At 46.7% G+C, this 19,526-nt stretch overlaps 1 protein-coding gene across 2 annotated transcripts in view; it reads right to left on the bottom strand.

The window, feature by feature from the left end:
- Positions 1–19,526, bottom strand: part of LOC138287441 (C-type lectin galactose-binding isoform-like) — a 115,990-nt gene that overhangs the window by 82,657 nt on the left and 13,807 nt on the right. Inside the window, exon 2 of one of the 2 annotated variants that reach the window (XM_069227865.1) lies at positions 2,265–2,309. In XM_069227865.1, the coding sequence (XP_069083966.1) occupies positions 2,265–2,304 (40 nt within the window). In that variant the 5' untranslated portion in view covers positions 2,305–2,309. Of the gene's footprint in view, positions 1–2,243; positions 2,310–19,526 lie in introns of both variants that reach the window. The other variant, XM_069227864.1, reaches the window with a different exon arrangement.

The raw sequence follows: 19,526 nt of genomic DNA, 5'->3' as shown, positions 1-19,526 counted from the left end.
TCTTTGTAGTTTTAAAAAGTGAGGACCAGCTTCAAACGCACTCTGCTTCAACAGGAAACTGTTCCCTGTGTTTAGAGGGGCTTTCAAATCTCAAAATATCTTCTTCTATGGCTTCACTTCCACCTTAGACATTGTAAGGGAACAAGGCAGCAGTAGGGACTATCACAATTTGTCATAATTGACAAATTCTGATTATCTGGCCTTGGTGCATGCCACCTCTGTTCGTGTTTGGGACTAGGCAGTCGCCTCAGGCATTAAGCAGTTGAGGGAGTGCTGTGGAGAATACTTGAATGTGCAAGTGTGAGAGCAAACCTCTTTGCTTTTCATGAATAATGCTGCCATTGCTCCATTACATTTACACTGCATGTGGAAGAACAGTGATTGCTCAGGCTCCCTCCAACACATGACATGCACATATGCCAAGCATACCATTAGCCAAGGTGAGAGCTTGAATTCAGGCCCTCACTCTAGCTAATGACTGTATGAGCAAGCATTTGCATAACTGACAGTCTTCATCTTAAATAGAAAGGCAGTGCCTCTGTTTAAAGAGGCAGGGCTTGCAGGACTTGGTAACACCGGTAGCTCCCCCAACCAATCAACATTTAGAAAGGAGGAGGAGGTGAGGTTATAAGAATGCATCTGTTCCAAAAAAAACTCAGGGGCATATTTACAAGAAGTAACTCATTGCTGCCTTGTGGCAGTGGTGCGTCAAAAACACTTGACTGGACTATGACAGAATCTAGTGAGATGTGTGCACCATTTTTATGGCATGGTGCATCATTACACAAGCTTTCAAGGAGCATCATAAATTCTGACGCATTTGTAAGATGGATGCTGTAACACATCTGCCCCAAAAGAGGTGCATTGCGGAACCTGGGCTTACTGAAAGCGCAACTTTAACAATGCATAAAAAAACAGAGGTGATGTGTCGGTTCTGACTGCTGCAGCTGGCCTAATTTGTGGGGACTAATGTAATAGAGTGTGAAATGATGGAAAACGTACCTTGTGAGTAGATAGAAGTAAATGCTGTAATGTAAAGTGGCAATTCATTTGTTACCTACCTTTTGTGTGTACTTATCTTTTGTGGTTTGTAATACTCTTGGCTGGACTTGGGGATCCATTCTCCTATGGATTTGTGGCTATCCTGCACTGTCCCTTACATTGAGTACACAGTGTCATATTGAATTGCTGCAGTGGATGATGATAACATAGGTGCCATGGTCTCAGTTTGGTCAGGGGGTCACACAACAGGATTGTTACATGTGTAGGCCTACTACTAGTTGAGTGACTGTTCCACTGTGTCACTTTCTATGCCTGGGAATTGTGACGCTTTACAGACTTATCCTGACACATCTAAAAGATGCATCACATTATGCCAAACTCGTAAATATCACTGCGCCAGTTGTGAGATTTTACAAAGGCATGTCTACCCTCCATCCATTAAAAGCGTTGTGAAGCCGGTTAATGTGCAGGTATTTTCCGACACAGGCGTACAAAAAGTGATGGATTGGGCAAATTCGTTGCTTTGTAAATATGGAGTACTGAATGCGCTGCCAGGGCCTAAAAAATATTGGTGCAATGGTTGTGCCATTAAATCAAGGGACCTGTAAAAAGAGAGACTGCAGAAGTGCCACACTGATGACTTTTCAGGACCCTTATCACAAGAGGAATATGTTTGACTGGTACAACCCCACGCTGGAGTTCTTTGTTATGGTGATCCAGAACTTGGAATCGCAAGACTATTTTGAGTTTACAGTCCTTAATATCTAAACATCAGTGTATTCTGTATCGTTGAATGCTTCAGCTACAAGCGCAGTATACTTCTAATAGATACATAATGCAATTTTTGTCTACACATGCCCAAAAATGAACTTACGCATCACAGTTTAACCCTCAGGTGCCACTGATTAGTTACATAATGAAAAATCATAGGGCCCGTCTAGAATGTGATGTGTGGCCCCAATACCTCACGGATAGCCATAGGTTTTAAACTGAATGGGGTCCCTCTGAATGGCATCATTGATCCCACCCCTAATGACACTGTGGAGACAGTCCTTCCAGGGCAATATCTGCGTTAGACTTCATGGAGAAATAGAAGAGACACTCAGCCTAATTGTGACGAATTGTAACACTTTCCCATACTTCACAGTCTGACACCCATGTTACAGATAATATCTGCATACAGTTGTACCTGAAAGATGTAATATTTAATTCAGCAAATCAGTTGATAGAAAATAAACTACATTTTAAAATGTACAACAAACCTCCCACAGCCAAAAACATAAGTAGCAGGAGAAACATCATGGTTTCTGAAAAGGAAAAATAAAGGAAAGCGATTTGTAACTTTTTATGGTTTTACTGTGCAGTACAACAAAGATGTAGGACTTAAAAAACAATGTCATATCCTCAGCTATAAAGAAAGGAGACTAGTTCACAAATCATTTTACATGATAGCGCAGTTTGAGGAAGAACAAGGGCAGGAAACTAGAGTGAGGCATTTTAGAGTCTTGTTCACTTTTTCTTTTTGCCTCTGCTTTCATGACCATAAGAACAGTGATAGCTAATGCAGGGCCAGGGATAGCAAGCACAAGACATAGGTAGTATCTGCTGCCCTGGTCTCTAAATGACAGCTGTGTTTATTTGGTGTAAACGTGGACATTTATAAATCAGAAAACATCTTTTGAATCTACACTTACTCAACACAGGTCTGACGTCATTTGTTACCTAGTCAAAAGAATCAGTCTGGAGTAAAAAGCGTATATGTCTGACCAGTAATACTTGAAGCAGGAAAAGGACAATTGGCCTTTTTGGGTTGAAGGTAATTGTGTGATTGTAGTGAGGAAAGCTAATTGTAGCCATCTACCAGAAAAGGGGCATAAAAGAAACATCCCATTTTGGGCTGGAATAAGTCTGAAGAAAACTATAAGAAAAATGACAAACAAAAACATTCAAGGCGTGAGAGGTGAGGGGAGTGACTGCAGCTAGTTGCTGAATGAAGATATGGATTGAAAGAACAACTGCCAGAGGTTGTAGAAAAGGAGCCAAGGTAGCCTGAAGTGTTGGTAGGAGAGGAGGTGTGGTAGCTTGTAGTGGTGGTACAAGACTAGGTGTGGTAACTTGAAATGGTGGTCGAACAGCAGGTTAGGTAGCTTGAAGTAGTGGTAGGAGAGGAGTTTGGTAGCTAGAAGTGGTAGTAGAAGAGGAGGTAAGATAGCTTGAAGTAGTGGTATGAGAGGAGGTGCAGTAGCTTGAAGTGCTGCTGGAACAGGAGGTGTGGTAGCTTGAAGTGGTGGTAGAAGATGAGATAGGGTAGCTTAAAGTAGTGGTAGGAGAGGAGGTATTGTAGCTTGAAGTGTGGGGTTTGCAAGGACAAAACAGTTACAAGACAGTGATATTTGCATGTGGCAGCCATGGCTGGAGAATATTGGAGTAGTATAGTAGGTGCTGCTCTGGCCTGAGACTATGGCTGCCCAACGGCATCTGGGTTGGTGCTGTAATTGTTTTTTTAAAACATTTGATAAAAAATATAGTGCAATTCTGTTTAATTTGATGAAGGCCTTAGCAAAGTCTCCACATGGTCCATTTGGTTGTCTACAGTGCAATTCGATGCACTACAGTGCATAACCTGGGTGTTGTTCATATGTTGTTCGTATGATTTGTGGATACATTTGGAGGAGGGGCTTAGAGAGCCACATAACTGACAAGACTGTCCAGTCACTGCTTTGGTTAGTATATTTCATATGAAAGATTCATTTTTTCAGAAACTGTTTTCATATTGTTAATATAAAAGTCTACATCCCGCATGTCACCCAATCCCAGATCACTTTAATTCAAATTGGATGTCGACCTCGACCTAAAAGAACACATCACTGAGAAAACCAAGATGGCTTGATGCTAGCTCTCACTAAGGAATTTATAAAAATCAAGACGCCCAGAAGATTGACAGGACTCAGGGAGAGACTAAGGTTCACAAATATGCACAACATTTCTGAATTACGTCATAAAAAACATTATTCTACTAATTTTAATGCTGGGTGTTCCATATTATTTTTCTTAACAGGATGCTCAATGCAAAATGTTGGGTAATCGTGGCTAAAACAAAAATGTTTGTGCGAATGCCAGCCAGTCACAGCACAGCAGATTTGTGAATCCACTATTAATGACAGGATATACATCTCCGGTCCCATTTAGAAAACTGAAACTCTGACTAACCAAAGCTACACATATATCTATACATTGGTTTGTTCAATTGCCATATGCCTTGAGGTATGGCTAGATTTTGTGAAGATGTGTTAAACAATGCCACGGTTATTAAGAAACCAAAAACACTACTTTTCAATGGGTATTCTGGCCTAACTATTCCTAAATATACTTAGAGGGAATTTTGGTTGGACCATTTCTTTCTCTGATATGTTCAGCTGTTGTTAGACTTTTCATCCTTGGCGTGGTTTCCCCTAAATTGTTGCCTCTATTTCCCAGGTTGTTGATGTGTGCTGGACTCTGTTTTTGCTGTTTTTGTTACTCTGGTCACTTTACCACTGCTAACCAGTGCTAAAGTGCATGTTCTCCCATACAAAACATGTATGTAATTGGTTTATCCATGATTGGCACATTTGATTAACTAGTAAGTCCCTAGTACAGTGCATGTAGGAGGCTGGCCTGGTTTGTAGTGAGTACCAAGGGGTACTTACACTCTGCACCAGGTCCAGGTATCCCTTATTAGTGTAGAAGAGGTGTCTAGCAGTTTAGGCTGATAGAAAAGGTAGCTTAGCAGAGCAGCTTAGGCTGAACTAGGAGACATGCAGAGCTCCTACTATACCACTGGTGTCATATGCACAATATCATAAGAAAACACAATACACAGATATAGTAAAAATAAAGGTACTTTATTTTTATGACAATATGCCAAAAGTATCTGAGTGAGTACCCTCAGTATGAGGATAGCAAATATACACAAGATATATGTTCACAATACCAAAATTATGCAGTAATAGCAATAGAAAGCAATGCAAGCAATGTACAGTCACAATAGATTGCAATGAGAGCACCTAGGTATAGGGGCAACACAAACCATATACTCTAGAAGTGGAATGCGAACCACAAATGGACCCCAAACCTATGTGAGCTTGTAGAGGGTCGCTGGTACTGTAAGAAAACAGTGAGGGTTAGAAAAATAGCCCACCCCAAGACCCTGAAAAGTAGGTGTAAAGTGCACCTAAGTTCCCCAGAGAGCACAGTCGTGATAGGGGAATTCTGCAAGGACGACCAACACCAGCAATGCAACAATGATGGATTTCCAGACGAGAGTACCTGTAGAACAAGGGGACCAAGTCCAAGAGTCACACTCAAGTCGGGAGTGGGCAGATGCCCAAGAAATGCCAGCTGAGGTTGCAAAGAAGCTGCCACCGTATGGTAGAAGCTGTGGTTTCTGCAAAAACGAAGAGGACTAGGAACTTCCCCTTTGGAGGATGGATGTCCCACGTCATGAAGAAGCTTGCAGAGGTGTTCCCACGCAGAAAGACCACAAACAAGCCTTGCTAGCTGCAAGGGTCGCGGTTAGGGTTTTTGGATGCTGCTGTGGCTCAGGAGGGACCAGGATGTCGCCAATTGTGTGAAGAGACAGAGGGGGCATCCAGCAAGACAAGGAGCCCACTCAGAAACAAGCAGCACCCACAGAAGTGCTGGAACAGGCACTACGAGGAAGAGTGAACCAGAGCTCACCCGAAGTCACAAAAGAAGGTCCCACGACGCCGGAGGACAACTCAGGAGGTCGTGCACTGCAGGTTAGAGTGTCAGGGACCCAGGCTTGGCTGTGCACAAAGGAAATCCTGGAAGAGTGCACAGGAGCCAGAGCAGCTGCAAATCATGCGGTACCCAGCAATGCAGTCTAGGGTGGGGAGGCAAGGACTTACCTCCACCAAACTTGGACTGAAGAGTCACTGGACTTTGGGAGTCACTTGGACAGAGTTGCTGAGTTCCAGGGACCACGCTTGTTGTGTTGAGAGGGGACCCAGAGGACCGGTAATGCAGTCTTTTGGTGCCTGCGGTTGCAGGGGGAAGATTCCGTCGACCCACGGGAGATTTCTTCGGAGCTTCTAGTGCAGAGAGGAGGCAGACTACCCCCACAGCATGCACCACCAGGAAAACAGTCGAGAAGGCGGCCGGATCAGCGATACAAGGTTGCAGTAGTCGCCTTTGCTACTTTGTTGCAGTTTTGCAGGCGTCCAGAGCAGTCAGCGGTCGATTCCTTGGCAGAAGGTGAAGAGAGAGATGCAGAGGAACTCTGATGAGCTCTTGCATTCGTTATCTAAAGAATTCCCCAAAGCAGAGACCCTAAATAGCTAGAAAAGGAGGTTTGGCTACTTAGGAAGGAGGATAGGCTAGCAACACAGGTAAGAGCCTATCAGAAGGAGTCTCTGACATCACCTGCTGGCACTGGCCACTCAGAGCAGTCCAGTGTGCCAGCAGCACCTCTGTTTCCAAGATGGCAGAGGTCTGGAGCACACTGGAGGAGCTCTGGGCACCTCCCAGGGGAGGTGCAGGTCGGGGGAGTGGTCACTCCCCTTTCCTTTGTCCAGTTTCGGGCCAGAGCAGGGCTGGGGGATCCCTGAACCGGTGTAGACCGGCTTATGCAGAGATGGGCACCATCTGTGCCCATCAAAGCATTTCCAGAGGCTGGGGGAGGCTACTCCTCCCCAGCCCTGACACCTTTTTCCAAAGGGAGAGGGTGTAACACCCTCTCTCTGAGGAAGTCCTTTGTTCTGCCTTCCTCAGCCAAGCCTGGCTGGACCCCAGGAGGGCAGAAACCTGTCTGAGGGGTTGGCAGCAGCTGCAGTGAAACCCCGGGAAAGGTAGTTTGGCAGTACCCGGGTTTGTGCTAGAGACTCGGGGGATCATGGAATTGTCTCCCCAATGCCAGAATGGCATTGGGGTGACAATTCCGTGATCTTAGACATGTTACACAGCCATGTTCGGAGTTACCATTGTGACGCTATACATAGGTAGTGACCTATGTATAGTGCACACGTCTAATGGTGTCCCCGCACTCACAAAGTCCGGGGAATTTGCCCTGAACAATGTGGGGGTACCCTGGCTAGTGCCAGGGTGCCCACACACTAAGTAACTTAGCACCCAACCTTTACAAGGTAAAGGTTAGACATATAGGTGACTTATAAGGTACCTAAATGCAATGGTAAATGGCTGTGAAATAACGTGGACGTTATTTCACTCAGGCTGCAGTGGCAGGCCTGTGTAAGAATTGTCAGAGCTCCCTATGGGTGGCAAAAGAAATGCTGCAGCCCTTAGGGATCTCCTGGAACCCCAATACCCTGGGTACCTCAGTACCATATACTAGGGAATTATAAGGGTGTTCCAGTATGCCAATGTGAATTGGTGAAATTGGTCACTAGCCTATTATTGACAATTTGGAAAGCAAAGAGAGAGCATAAGCACTGAGGTTCTGGTTAGCAGAGCCTCAGTGAGACAGTTAGTCATCACACAGGCACACTTATGAGCACTGGGGCCCTGGCTGGCAGGGTCCCATTGACACATACAACTAAAACAACATATATACAGTGAAATATGGGGGTAACATGCCAGGCAAGGTGGTACTTTCCTACACAACCCCCCCCACCCCCCCAAACGAAGGACAATAAGACTAGCCATGACCTAATGAATCTTCATTGTCTAAGTGGAAATATCTGGAGAGTCCATCTGCATTGGAGTGGGTACTCCCAGGTCTATGTTCCACTGTATAGTCCATTCCCTGTAGAGATATGGACCATCTCAACAATTTAGGGTTTTCACCTTTCATTTGTTTTAGCCAAAGTAGAGGTTTGTGGTCTGTCTGAACAATGAAGTGAGTGCCAAACAGGTATGGCCTCAACTTCTTCAGTGCCCAGACCACAGCAAAGGCCTCCCTCTCTATGGCAGACCAACACTTTTCTCTAGAGGTCAACCTCCTGCTGATAAAAGCAACAGGTTGATCCTACCCCTAATTCAGATGCATCAGTTTGGACAATGAATTCCTTGGAGTAACAGGGGCTTTTAGGGCAGGTGCAGAGCACATGGCCTGTTTCAGCTCCTCAAAAGCTTTTTGACAGTTAGCTTTCCACAATACCTTTTTAGGCATTTTCTTTGAAGTGAGGTCATTAAGAGGGGCTGCTATGGAGTCATAGTTCTTTATGAACCTCCTGTAATACCTGGGTCTTAGTTGTGGGGGGAACCCAATCTATAATAGTTTGGATTTTCCCCTGAAGTGGTGCAATCTGTTCTCCACCTACAGATAAACCACTTTCCCCTGCCCTATCTGGCACTTTGAAGCCTTGATAGTGAGGCCTGCCTTTTGCAGGGCCTCCAAAACTTTCCACAGGTGGACCAGGTGATCATCCAAGTTGGAGGTAAAGACAGCTATATCATCTAGATATGCTGCACTAAAAGCCTCCAACCCTTGCAGGACTGTATTCACCAACCTCTGAAAAGTGGCAGGTGCATTTTTCAAACCAAAGGGCATTACTGTGAATTGGTAGTGCCCTCCAATAGTTGAAAATGCAGTTTTTGCTTTAGCATCCTCTGATAACTTGATCTGCCAATACCCTGCAGTCAAATCAAAGGTGCTTAGATACTTGGCAGATGCCAGTGTATCTATTAGCTCATCTGCCCTGGGTATAGGGTGAGCATCAGTTTTGGTTACCTGGTTGAGACCTCTGTAGTCTACACAAAATCTCATTTCTCTTTTCCCATCTTTGAAATGAGGCTTGGGTACAAGTACTACAGGAGAGGCCCATGGACTTTCAGAGTGCTCAACCACTCCCAGTTCAAGCATTTTCTGAACGTCTTGTTTTATGCAGTCTCTGACATGGTCAGGATGCCTATAGATTTTACTTTTGACAGGCAAGCTGTCTCCAGTATCTATAGTGTGCTCACACCAAGAAGTGGTGCCTGGCACAGTAGAAAAGAGCTCAGAAAACTGACCCAGGAGATTTATGCAGTGGTCTTTCTGCTCAGCAGTAAGACAATCTGCCAACACTACACCTTCCACTAGAGCATCTTGTTCTGTGGAAGAGAAGAGATCAGGGAGAGGGTCACTCTCTTCTTCCTGTCCTTCATCTGTTGCCATGAGCAGGGTGAGATCAGCCCTGTCATAGTAGGGTTTCAGGCGATTGACATGGAGCACCCTAAGGGGGACTCCTGGCAGTGCCTAAGTCAACCAAGTAGGTGACTTCTCCCTTTTTCTCAACAATAATGTGGGGACCACTCAATTTGTCTTGGACTGCTCTTGGGGCCACAGGCTCCAAGACCCACACTTTCTGCCCTGGTTGGTACTGAATCAGAACAGCCTACTGGTCATGCCATTGCTTTTGGAGCTCTTGGCTGGCCTGAAGGTTTTTGCTGGCCTTTTTCATATACTCAGCCATTCTGGATCTTAGGCCAAGTACATAGTCCACTATGTCTTGCTTAGGAGCTTTTAAAGGTTGTTCCCAACCCTCCTTACAAGTGTTAGAGGACCTCTTACAGGGTGTCCAAATAGGAGTTCAAAGGGGCTGAAGCCCACTCCTTTCTGGGGTACCTCCCTGTAAGCAAAAAGGAGGCAAGGTAACAGGACATCCCATGTCCTCCTGAGTTTTTCAGGGAGTCCCATTATCATTCCTTTGAGAGTTTTATTAAACCTCTCAACCAGTCCATTTGTTTGTGGATGATAGGGTGTGGTGAATTTGTATGTTACACCACATTCCTTCCACATGGCCTTTAAGTAACCAGGCATAAAGTGGCTACCCCTGTCTGATACTACCTCTTTTGGGAAGCCAACCTTGGAAAAGATTCACAGTAGGGCCTTTGCCACTGCAGGAGCTGTAGTGGTCCTTAGAGGAATTGCTTCAGGATATCTTGTGGCATGGTCCACTACCACCAAGATAAACCTATTGCCTGAAGCAGGAGGAGGGTCAAGGGGGCCAACTATGTCAACCCCTACCCTTTCAAAGGGAACCCCAACCACAGGCAGTGGAATAAGGGGTGCCCTTGGGGTGCCACCTGTTTTGCCACTGGCTTGACAGGTAACACAGGACTTACAAAATTCCTTTGTGTCCTCTGACATTCTAGGCCAATGAAACAAGGGAACAAGCCTGTCCCAAGTTATCATTTGTCCCAAATGTCCAGCCAAGGGAATGCCGTTGGCTAGAGTTAGGAGGAACTCTGTATTGCAAGGGAATAACCAATCTCCTGGCAGCTCCAGGTTTTGGGTCCCTTGCCTCTGTATACAAGAGGTTGTCCTCCCAGTAAACTCAGTGAGAGTCACTGACATCCCCATTTTGCTGTTTGACAGCTTGCTGTCTTAGACCCTCTAGTGTGGGACAGGTCTGCTGTGCCACACTCAGCTCCTCCCTGGCAGCCCCCCCTCCACCCAAAAGCTCAGCAGTATCTGCTTCCAGCTCCTCTGGTGTAGGTTCTGCACAGGGTGGAAATTCTTCTTCCTCAGAAGTTGAATCCACTGTAGAGGGAGGGATAGTAGGTAGTGTTTTACCTTTACTAACCCTAGCTTTCGGGAGCACTTGGTCCATTGTTCCAGGATCCAAGTCACCCTGTCCTTTTTGCTTTTTGGCCTGAGCCCTGGTCAAAGCAAAAATATGCCCTGGAATGCCCAGCATTGCTGCATGAGCCTCCAACTCCACTTCTGCCCAAGCTGATGTCTCTAAATCATTCCCTAATAGACAGTCTACAGGTAAATCTGAGGCAACCACAACTTTCTTTGGGCCAGTAACCCCCCCCCAGTTGAGATTCACAACAGCCATGGGGTGGCTAAGGGTGTTGTTATGAGCATCGGTTACTTGGTACTGGTGACCAAGTAGGTGTTGTTCAGGGTGGACCAGTTTCTCTATTACCATTGTAACACTGGCACCAGTGTCCCTGTAGGCCTGAACCTCAACACCATTTATTAGGGGTAGCTGCTTGTACTTATCCATGTTAAGGGGACAAGCAACCAAGGTGGCTAAATCAATAGCCCCCTCAGAGACTAACACAGCCTCTGTGGTCTCCCTAATCAGACCAACCCCAACTAAGTTACCAATAGTGAGCCCAGCTACTCCCTTGGATTGGCTATTAGTAGGTTTGCTCCCACCACCACTGCTATTAGTAGGGACACTAGGTGTAGCAGTAGGGGTTGTAGTGGTAGGAGGCTTGGTGCTTTTCTTTGGGAAACTGGGATCTGATGTCTCTAAATCGTTCCCTAGTAGACAGTCTACAAGTAGATTTGAGGCAACCACAACTTTCTTTGGACCAGTAACCCCCCCAGTTGAGATTCACAACAGCCATGGGGTGGCTAAGAGTGTTGTTATGAGCATCAGTCACTTGGTACTGGTGACCAAGTAGGTGTTGTTCAGGGTGGACCAGTTTCTCTATTACCATGGTAACACTGGCACCTGTGTCCCTGTAGGCCTGAACCTCAACACCATTTATTAGGGGAAGTTGCTTGTACTTATCTATATTAAGGGGACAAGCAACTAAGGTGGCCAAATCAATGGCACCTTCAGAGACTAACACAGCCTCTGTGGTCTCCCTAACAAGACCAACCCCAACTAAATTACCAAAAGTGAGCCCAGCTACTCCCTTGGATTGGCTATTAGTAGGTTTGCTCCCACCACCACTGCTATTACTAGGGGCACTAGGAGTAGCAGTAGGGGTTGTGGTAGTGGGAGGCGTAGTGCTTTTCTTTGGACAACTGGCATCAGTTGTCCAATGGCCTTTTACTTTACATAAATAGCACCATGGGTTCTTTACTTGATTAGAAGAGGATTTGGACCCACTGCCCCCACCAGAGTGTTTTTGTGGGCCTGATGAAGACTCATTTTTAGATTTGTCCCCACCCTTGTCTGAAGACTTACCATCCTTCTTCTTGCCATCCTTGTCACCCCCTGTATGAACTTTTCTGTTCAATCTTGTTCTGACCCATTTGTCTGCCTTCTTTCCCAATTCTTGGGGAGAGGTCAGATCTGAGTCCACTAGATATTGGTGCAACAAATCAGACACACAGTTATTAAGAATATGCTCTCTCAGGATTAAGTTATACAGGCTTTCATAGTCAGAAACTTTACTGCCATGTAACCACCCCTCTAAGGCCTTCACAGAATGGTCAACAAAGTCTACCCAGTCTTGTGAAGACTCCTTTTTGGTTTCCCTGAACTTGATCCTGTACTGTTTAGTGGTTAAGCCATAACCATCTAGGAGTGCATTCTTAAGAACTGTAAAATTATTGGCATCACTTTCTTTTACAGTAAGGAGCCTATCCCTACCCTTTCCACTGAAAGATAGCCATAGGATAGCAGCCCACTGCCTTTGAGGGACCCCCTGTACAACACAGGCCCTCTCAAGTGCAGCAAACCACTTGTTAATGTCATCCCCCTCCTTGTAAGGGGGAACTATCTTGTGCAGATTCCTAGAATCATGCTCTTTTACAGGATTACTATCTGTAATACTGCTGCTGCCACCATGGGGTCCAACCCCCAACCTCTGCCTTTCTTTTTCTAAGTCAAATGCTTCCCTGTCTAGATCCAGCTGTTGCTTTTTAAGCTTCAGCCTGGACTCTTCCACTCTCAATCTATTGAGTTCCCTTTCTAACACTCTGCCATCAGGGTGGGTGGGTTGGGCATGCTTAGACACAGAAGAAGGGTGTGAATGGACAGAGGGAGACCTGTCCCTAACAGATGGCACTCTAACAACCTGGCCTAAAGGAGTGACCTCCCTACTGTGATGAGAACTCATATTAGTACCAGCCATGCTAGGTGGCCTGCTAAGGGGCAGGTTGGGAAGGTTCCCATCTAACACTTTTGCTGGGGCTACCCCAGAATCAGAGTGTGAACCATCAGCTAATCTGTCACCTGATGTGCCAGCTATGGCCTTATCATTTTCTATGAGCATATTAACTAACAATTCTCTAGAGGGATTCTTCCCTACCCCTAAACCTCTATCAATGCAGAGACTCCTTACACCTTTCCAGTTAAGGTGGTCATAAGCTGTGCTGGCCAGATCCAGAGTTTGACCTGTACCAGACATGATAGAAAAGGTTTAAGGGACAGAAAAAGAACGAAAAAGTTTCAGAACTTTTTAAGGAACAGAAAAAAAAAACGTTTTCAACTTTTAAGAAACTTTTTGAAAGTTTAGAGGTACTTTTCAGCACTTAGCAATAGAGTAAGAGGAGAAAAGCAAAACTTTTTGGTTAGGTGTACATACACTGAACTTGTTTTGTATATTTTTCTCTTACGAAAAGTACAAAATGACAAAGTGGTAAGTAGTTGCAAGTACTTATCCCACCGCTGCGCAACCAATGTAGGAGGCTGGCCTGGTTTGTAGTGAGTACCAAAGGGTACTTACACTCTGCACCAGGTCCAGGTATCCCTTATTAGTGTAGAAGAGGTGTCTAGCAGTTTAGGCTGATAGAAAAGGTAGCTTAGCAGAGCAGCTTAGGCTGAACTAGGAGACATGCAGAGCTCCTACTATACCACTGGTGTCATATGCACAATATCATAAGAAAACACAATACACAGATATAGTAAAAATAAAGGTACTTTATTTTTATGACAATATGCCAAAAGTATCTGAGTGAGTACCCTCAGTATGAGGATAGCAAATATACACAAGATATATGTTCACAATACCAAAATTATGCAGTAATAGCAATAGAAAGCAATGCAAGCAATGTACAGTCACAATAGATTGCAATGAGAGCACCTAGGTATAGGGGCAACACAAACCATATACTCTAGAAGTGGAATGCGAACCACAAATGGACCCCAAACCTATGTGAGCTTGTAGAGGGTCGCTGGTACTGTAAGAAAACAGTGAGGGTTAGAAAAATAGCCCACCCCAAGACCCTGAAAAGTAGGTGTAAAGTGCACCTAAGTTCCCCAGAGAGCACAGTCGTGATAGGGGAATTCTGCAAGGACGACCAACACCAGCAATGCAACAATGATGGATTTCCAGACGAGAGTACCTGTAGAACAAGGGGACCAAGTCCAAGAGTCACACTCAAGTCGGGAGTGGGCCGATGCCCAAGAAATGCCAGCTGAGGTTGCAAAGAAGCTGCCACCGTATGGTAGAAGCTGTGGTTTCTGCAAAAACGAAGAGGACTAGGAACTTCCCCTTTGGAGGATGGATGTCCCACGTCATGAAGAAGCTTGCAGAGGTGTTCCCATGCAGAAAGACCGCAAACAAGCCTTGCTAGCTGCAAGGGTCGCGGTTAGGGTTTTTGGATGCTGCTGTGGCCCAGGAGGGACCAGGATGTTGCCAATTGCGTGAAGAGACAGAGGGGGCGTCCAGCAAGACAAGGAGCCCACTCAGAAGCAAGCAGCACCCGCAGAAGTGCCGGAACAGGCACTACGAGGAAGAGTGAACCGGAGCTCACCCAAAGTCACAAAAGAAGGTCCCACGACGCCGGAGGACAACTCAGGAGGTCGTGCACTGCAGGTTAGACTGTCGGGACCCAGGCTTGGCTGTGCACAAAGGAAATCCTGGAAGAGTGCACAGGAGCCGGAGCAGCTGCAAATCACGCGGCACCCAGCAATACAGTCTAGCGTGGGGAGGCAAGGACTTACCTCCACCAAACTTGGACTGAAGAGTCACTGGACTTTGGGAGTCACTTGGACAGAGTTGCTGAGTTCCAGGGACCACGCTTGTCGTGCTGAGAGGGGACCCAGAGGACTGGTGATGCAGTCTTTTGGTGCCTGCGGTTGCAGGGGGAAGATTCCGTCGACCCACAGGAGATTTCTTCGGAGCTTCTAGTGCAGAGAGGAGGCAGACTACCCCCACAGCATGCACCACCAGGAAAACAGTCGAGAAGGCGGCCGGATCAGCGATACAAGGTTGCAGTAGTCGCCTTTGCTACTTTGTTGCAGTTTTGCAGGCGTCCAGAGCAGTCAGCGGTCGATTCCTTGGCAGAAGGTGAAGAGAGAGATGCAGAGGAACTCTGATGAGCTCTTGCATTCGTTATCTAAAGAATTCCCCAAAGCAGAGACCCTAAATAGCCAGAAAAGGAGGTTTGGCTACTTAGGAAGGAGGATAGGCTAGCAACACAGGTAAGAGCCTATCAGATGGAGTCTCTGACGTCACCTGCTGGCACTGGCCACTCAGAGCAGTCCAGTGTGCCAGCAGCACCTCTGTTTCCAAGATGGCAGAGGTCTGGAGCACACTGGAGGAGCTCTGGGCACCTCCCAGGGGAGGTGCAGGTCAGGGGAGTGGGCACTCCCCTTTCCTTTGTCCAGTTTGGCGCCAGAGCAGGGCTGGCGGATCCCTGAACCGGTGTAGACTGGCTTATGCAGAGATGGGCACCATCTGTGCCCATCAAAGCATTTCCAGAGGCTGGGGGAGGCTACTCCTCCCCAGCCCTGACACCTTTTTCCAAAGGGAGAGGGTGTAACACCCTCTCTCTGAGGAAGTCCTTTGTTCTGCCTTCCTGGGCCAAGCCTGGCTGGATCCCAGGAGGGCTGAAACCTGTCTGAGGGGTTGGCAGCAGCAGCAGCTGCAGTGAAACCCCAGGAAAGGTAGTTTGGCAGTACCCGGGTCTGTGCTAGAGACTTGGGGGATCATGGAATTGTCGCCCCAATGCCAGAATGGCATTGGGGTGACAATTCCATGATCTTAGACATGTTACATGGCCATGTTCGGAGTTACCATTGTGACGCTATACATAGGTAGTGACCTATGTATAGTGCACGCGTGTAATGGTGTCCCCGCACTCACAAAGTCCGGGGAATTTGCCCTGAACAATGTGGGGGTACCCTGGCTAGTGCCAGGGTGCCCACACACTAAGTAACTTAGCACCCAACCTTTACCAGGTAAAGGTTAGACATATACGTGACTTATAAGTTACTGAAGTGCAGTGGTAAATGGCTGTGAAATAACATGGACGTTATTTTACTCAGGCTGCAGTGGCAGGCCTGTGTAAGAATTGTCAGAGCTCCCTATGGGTGGCAAAAGAAATGCTGCAGCCCATAGGGATCTCCTGGAACCCCAAAACCCTGGGTACCTCAGTACCATATACTAGGGAATTATAAGGGTGTTCCAGTATTCCAATGTGAATTGGTGAAATTGGTCACTAGCCTGTTAGTGACAATTTGGAAAGCAAAGAGAGAGCATAACCACTGAGGTTCTGGTTAGCAGAGCCTCAGTGAGACAGTTAGTCATCACAAAGGGAACACATACAGGGCACACTTATGAGCACTGGGGCCCTGGCTTGCAGGGTCCCAGTGACACATACAACTAAAACAACATATATACAGTGAAATATGGGGGTAACATGCCAGGCAAGATGGTACTTTCCTACAGTGCACTATAAGTGCCCAGGGCCTGTAAATCAAATGCTACGAGTGGACCTGCAACACTGGTTGTGCCACCCACATAAGTAGCTCTGTAATCATGTCTCAGACCTGCCACTGCAGTGTCTGTGTGTGCAGTTTTAACTGTAAATTTGACTTGGCAAGTGTACCCACTTGCCAGGACTAAACCTTCCCTTTTATTACATGTTAGACACCCCTAAGGTAGGCCCTAGGTAGCCCAGAGGACAGGGTGCAGTGTATGATTAAGGTAGGACATATAGGGCCTCATTGCAACCCTGGCGGTCAAAGTGGCTGGCGGTACAATCTCGGGATTACGACCGTGGCAGAAGCACCGCGGTCTCACCGCCGGGACTAGCGGTTTACCGCCATGGTTGTCCCGGTGGTTTTAATCCACCAGGACAGCGCTGCTTGCAGTGCTGCCCAGGGGATTACGAGTTCCCTTCCCGCCAGCCTGTCCATAGTGGTAGAGACCCCCCATGGAAAGGTTGGTGGGAAGGGGAGTCGCGGGGCCCCTGGGGGCCCCTGCACTTGGCATGGGCAGTGTAGGGGCCCCCAGGCACAGCACTACACTGCTTTTCACTGACAGTGAAAAGTGCGACGGGTGCAACTGCACCAGTCGCACGGCCGCAACACCGCCGGCTCCATTAGGAGCCGGCTCCCCAGCGGGGATGTCAAAATGGGCACGGCCGCCCGCCAAGGTTGTAATGAGGCCCATAGTAATGTATTTTATATGTCCTGACAGTGAAATACTGCTAAATTTGTTTTTCACTGTTGAAAGGCCTGTCCCTCTCATAGGTTAACATGGGGGCTACCTTTAAATATGAATAAAGTGTAGACTCCCTTTGGGAGCGGAAAAACATGTGGAGTTTTGGGTCTCTGAGCTCACAATTTGAATAGATCTGCCCTGCCTGTGACCGTGCTTGTGGAGCTATCCTGCAGTTGCTGCTTCTGCCTGTGCTGGAGGACAAAGGCTGGACTTTGTGTTGCCTTCCTTCTTGTGAAGAACTCTCCAAGGGCTTGATTTAGAGCTTGCCTCCTGTTGCTTGAAGTCTCAGGCACAACAAAGACTTCTCTCTGCCAGCAGCTGGAGTCTCTGCTGAGACTCCTACTCTGCCAAGTGGTGCCCATCCAGTTCCTAGGACCCTAAAAGGAGTAGTTGGCAGCCCAAGAGTGAGAAATCCACGCACTGACCGCCGTGCAGGGAAAAGATTGACGTGACTCCGATCTGCGGCTGAAAAATCAATGCTCACCTGCAACGCAACAGGAAGGTCGATGCCCGCGGCTGGGGAAACGACGCGCAGCATCGCTGATGGAGGCTGGTGAGATCGCAACCCGGGCTCCATGGTTTTCGGATCATCGTGTGGCTGGATTTCCGAAGCAAACACCGCTGGGCGTGTAAAAACGACGCAAGGCCTGCCTGGATCCGAGAGTGCGGTTCAAATCAACTTATCGCTCTCCTCTGGAAAGTGGAAATGGCGCACGCAGACTCGACTGAAGGAGAAATGACGCAAGGTATCGCTCATGAGTGAAAACAATGCATCGCAAGCCCTTTTTGATGCACACTCGCCCATGCGGGGTTATTTTTGACGCACCCAAGGTACATTTTCACGCTAACAGCATTAGCGTTGTGTTTTAAACTACATGAAGACTCTTTTTGCTGTTTAGTTCATAACTTGACTTGTGTATTGTGGATTTTTGTCATTTTGGTCTTGTTTTGTTTAGATAAATATTTTCAATTTTTCTAAACCTGTGTTGCATCATTTTGTAGTGTTTTCATTAAGTTACTCTGTGTGTGTGTTGGTACAAATACCTTAAACCCAGCACTCTGAAGTTAAGCCTACTGCTCATGCCATGCTGCCAAGGGGGTCAGCAAGGGGGTAAGCAAGGATCAGTTGAGAGTGATTCTCTTTTACCCTGACCAGATTGAGGGTCCTTGAGGGTCCTTGCTTGGACAGGGGGTAACCTGACTGCCAACCAAAGACCCCATTTCTAACAGCTGTCCTTTGCATTTTATTTTGACCCATCACAGCATACAACATGGATATTAGACTTGACATCCTTGCCATGGTTCTCCCATAACTTGCCTTCCATCCTGCTGTTTTGCTGACTTCAATTTTTGCTGGATTTAGGACTGCTAACCAGTTCTAAAGTGTTTGTGCTTGCTCCCTAAAACATGGTAGAATTAACAAATGCCCAAATGGCATATTTATTTTACTTGTAATTTCCTAATAAAGTGGCACTACCTATGCCAAGGGCCTGTAAACTGAATGCTACTAGTAGGCCTGGAGCACTGGTTGCGCCACCCACTTAAGTAGCCCTTTAATTATGTTTAGGTCCGTGTGCAGTTTTAAATGACCATTTTAACGTGGCAAACTAACCTTTTGCTAGGCCCAAACCTTTATTTTTAATGCACATGACCCACTCCTAGAGTAAGCTTTGGACAGCCCAGAGGGCAGGGCATAGTGAATATAAAAAGTAGAACATGTATTTTTAAGTTTTAAATGTCCTGATAGTGAAAAAACTCTTATATTTGTTTCTCACTACTGTAGGCCTGCCTTTCCCAAGACCTCCTTAAGGCATTTTATAAGTGATCATTTCCAAAAGGGAGCAGGTCACCAGTTCATGTTCAGTGTCTTTAGAATTGTAATAAACAATTCTCTTTCATGATGAAGTCCAATTTTAAATTACAATTTTGAAAATGCGACTTTTAGAAAGTTCCTCCTTGAGAGCCACACATAAGAGAGACCTTAGGTGTCCTAGATGGGTCATCACTGTCAGGATGGGAGTGCACACTTGGCCCAAGCCCTACTTACACTTCAATAGTCTGTGTCTGCATACACCCTGTAGTTAGTCTGGAGCCAGGGCAGGGGAAGCGGGAACCATCTACACATCAAAGGGAAACTCTCAAAAAGCTTCTCTCACTTCAAAGGAAGACCAAAATATTAATATTGGACCTCAGGCACCAAATCTTTAGTACTCTTCTATACATGTGAAGTCTCTGCCTGGAGGAAGGACTGCTGTGCTGCTGAAAGTACTGCAACTCTGCTGGATGGTTGCTCCTTGGACAACTGCCTTGTGGGTCAGCTGCCCTCCTGATATGCTTCCCTGCTGCCGCCCTCCTATCCAAGTCAGAGGGATTTGGACCTCAAGCTGAACCCAGGACTCCCAGGGGAATTCCAGAGCTAGTCTACTGGCCTCCTGTTT

Source organism: Pleurodeles waltl, chromosome 4_1 (assembly GCF_031143425.1).
Source record: "Pleurodeles waltl isolate 20211129_DDA chromosome 4_1, aPleWal1.hap1.20221129, whole genome shotgun sequence".
NCBI classification, from domain to species: Eukaryota; Metazoa; Chordata; class Amphibia; order Caudata; family Salamandridae; genus Pleurodeles; species Pleurodeles waltl.
The sequence above is the reverse complement of the archived record's forward strand: the minus strand, read 5'-3'. Positions and strand labels throughout refer to the sequence as shown.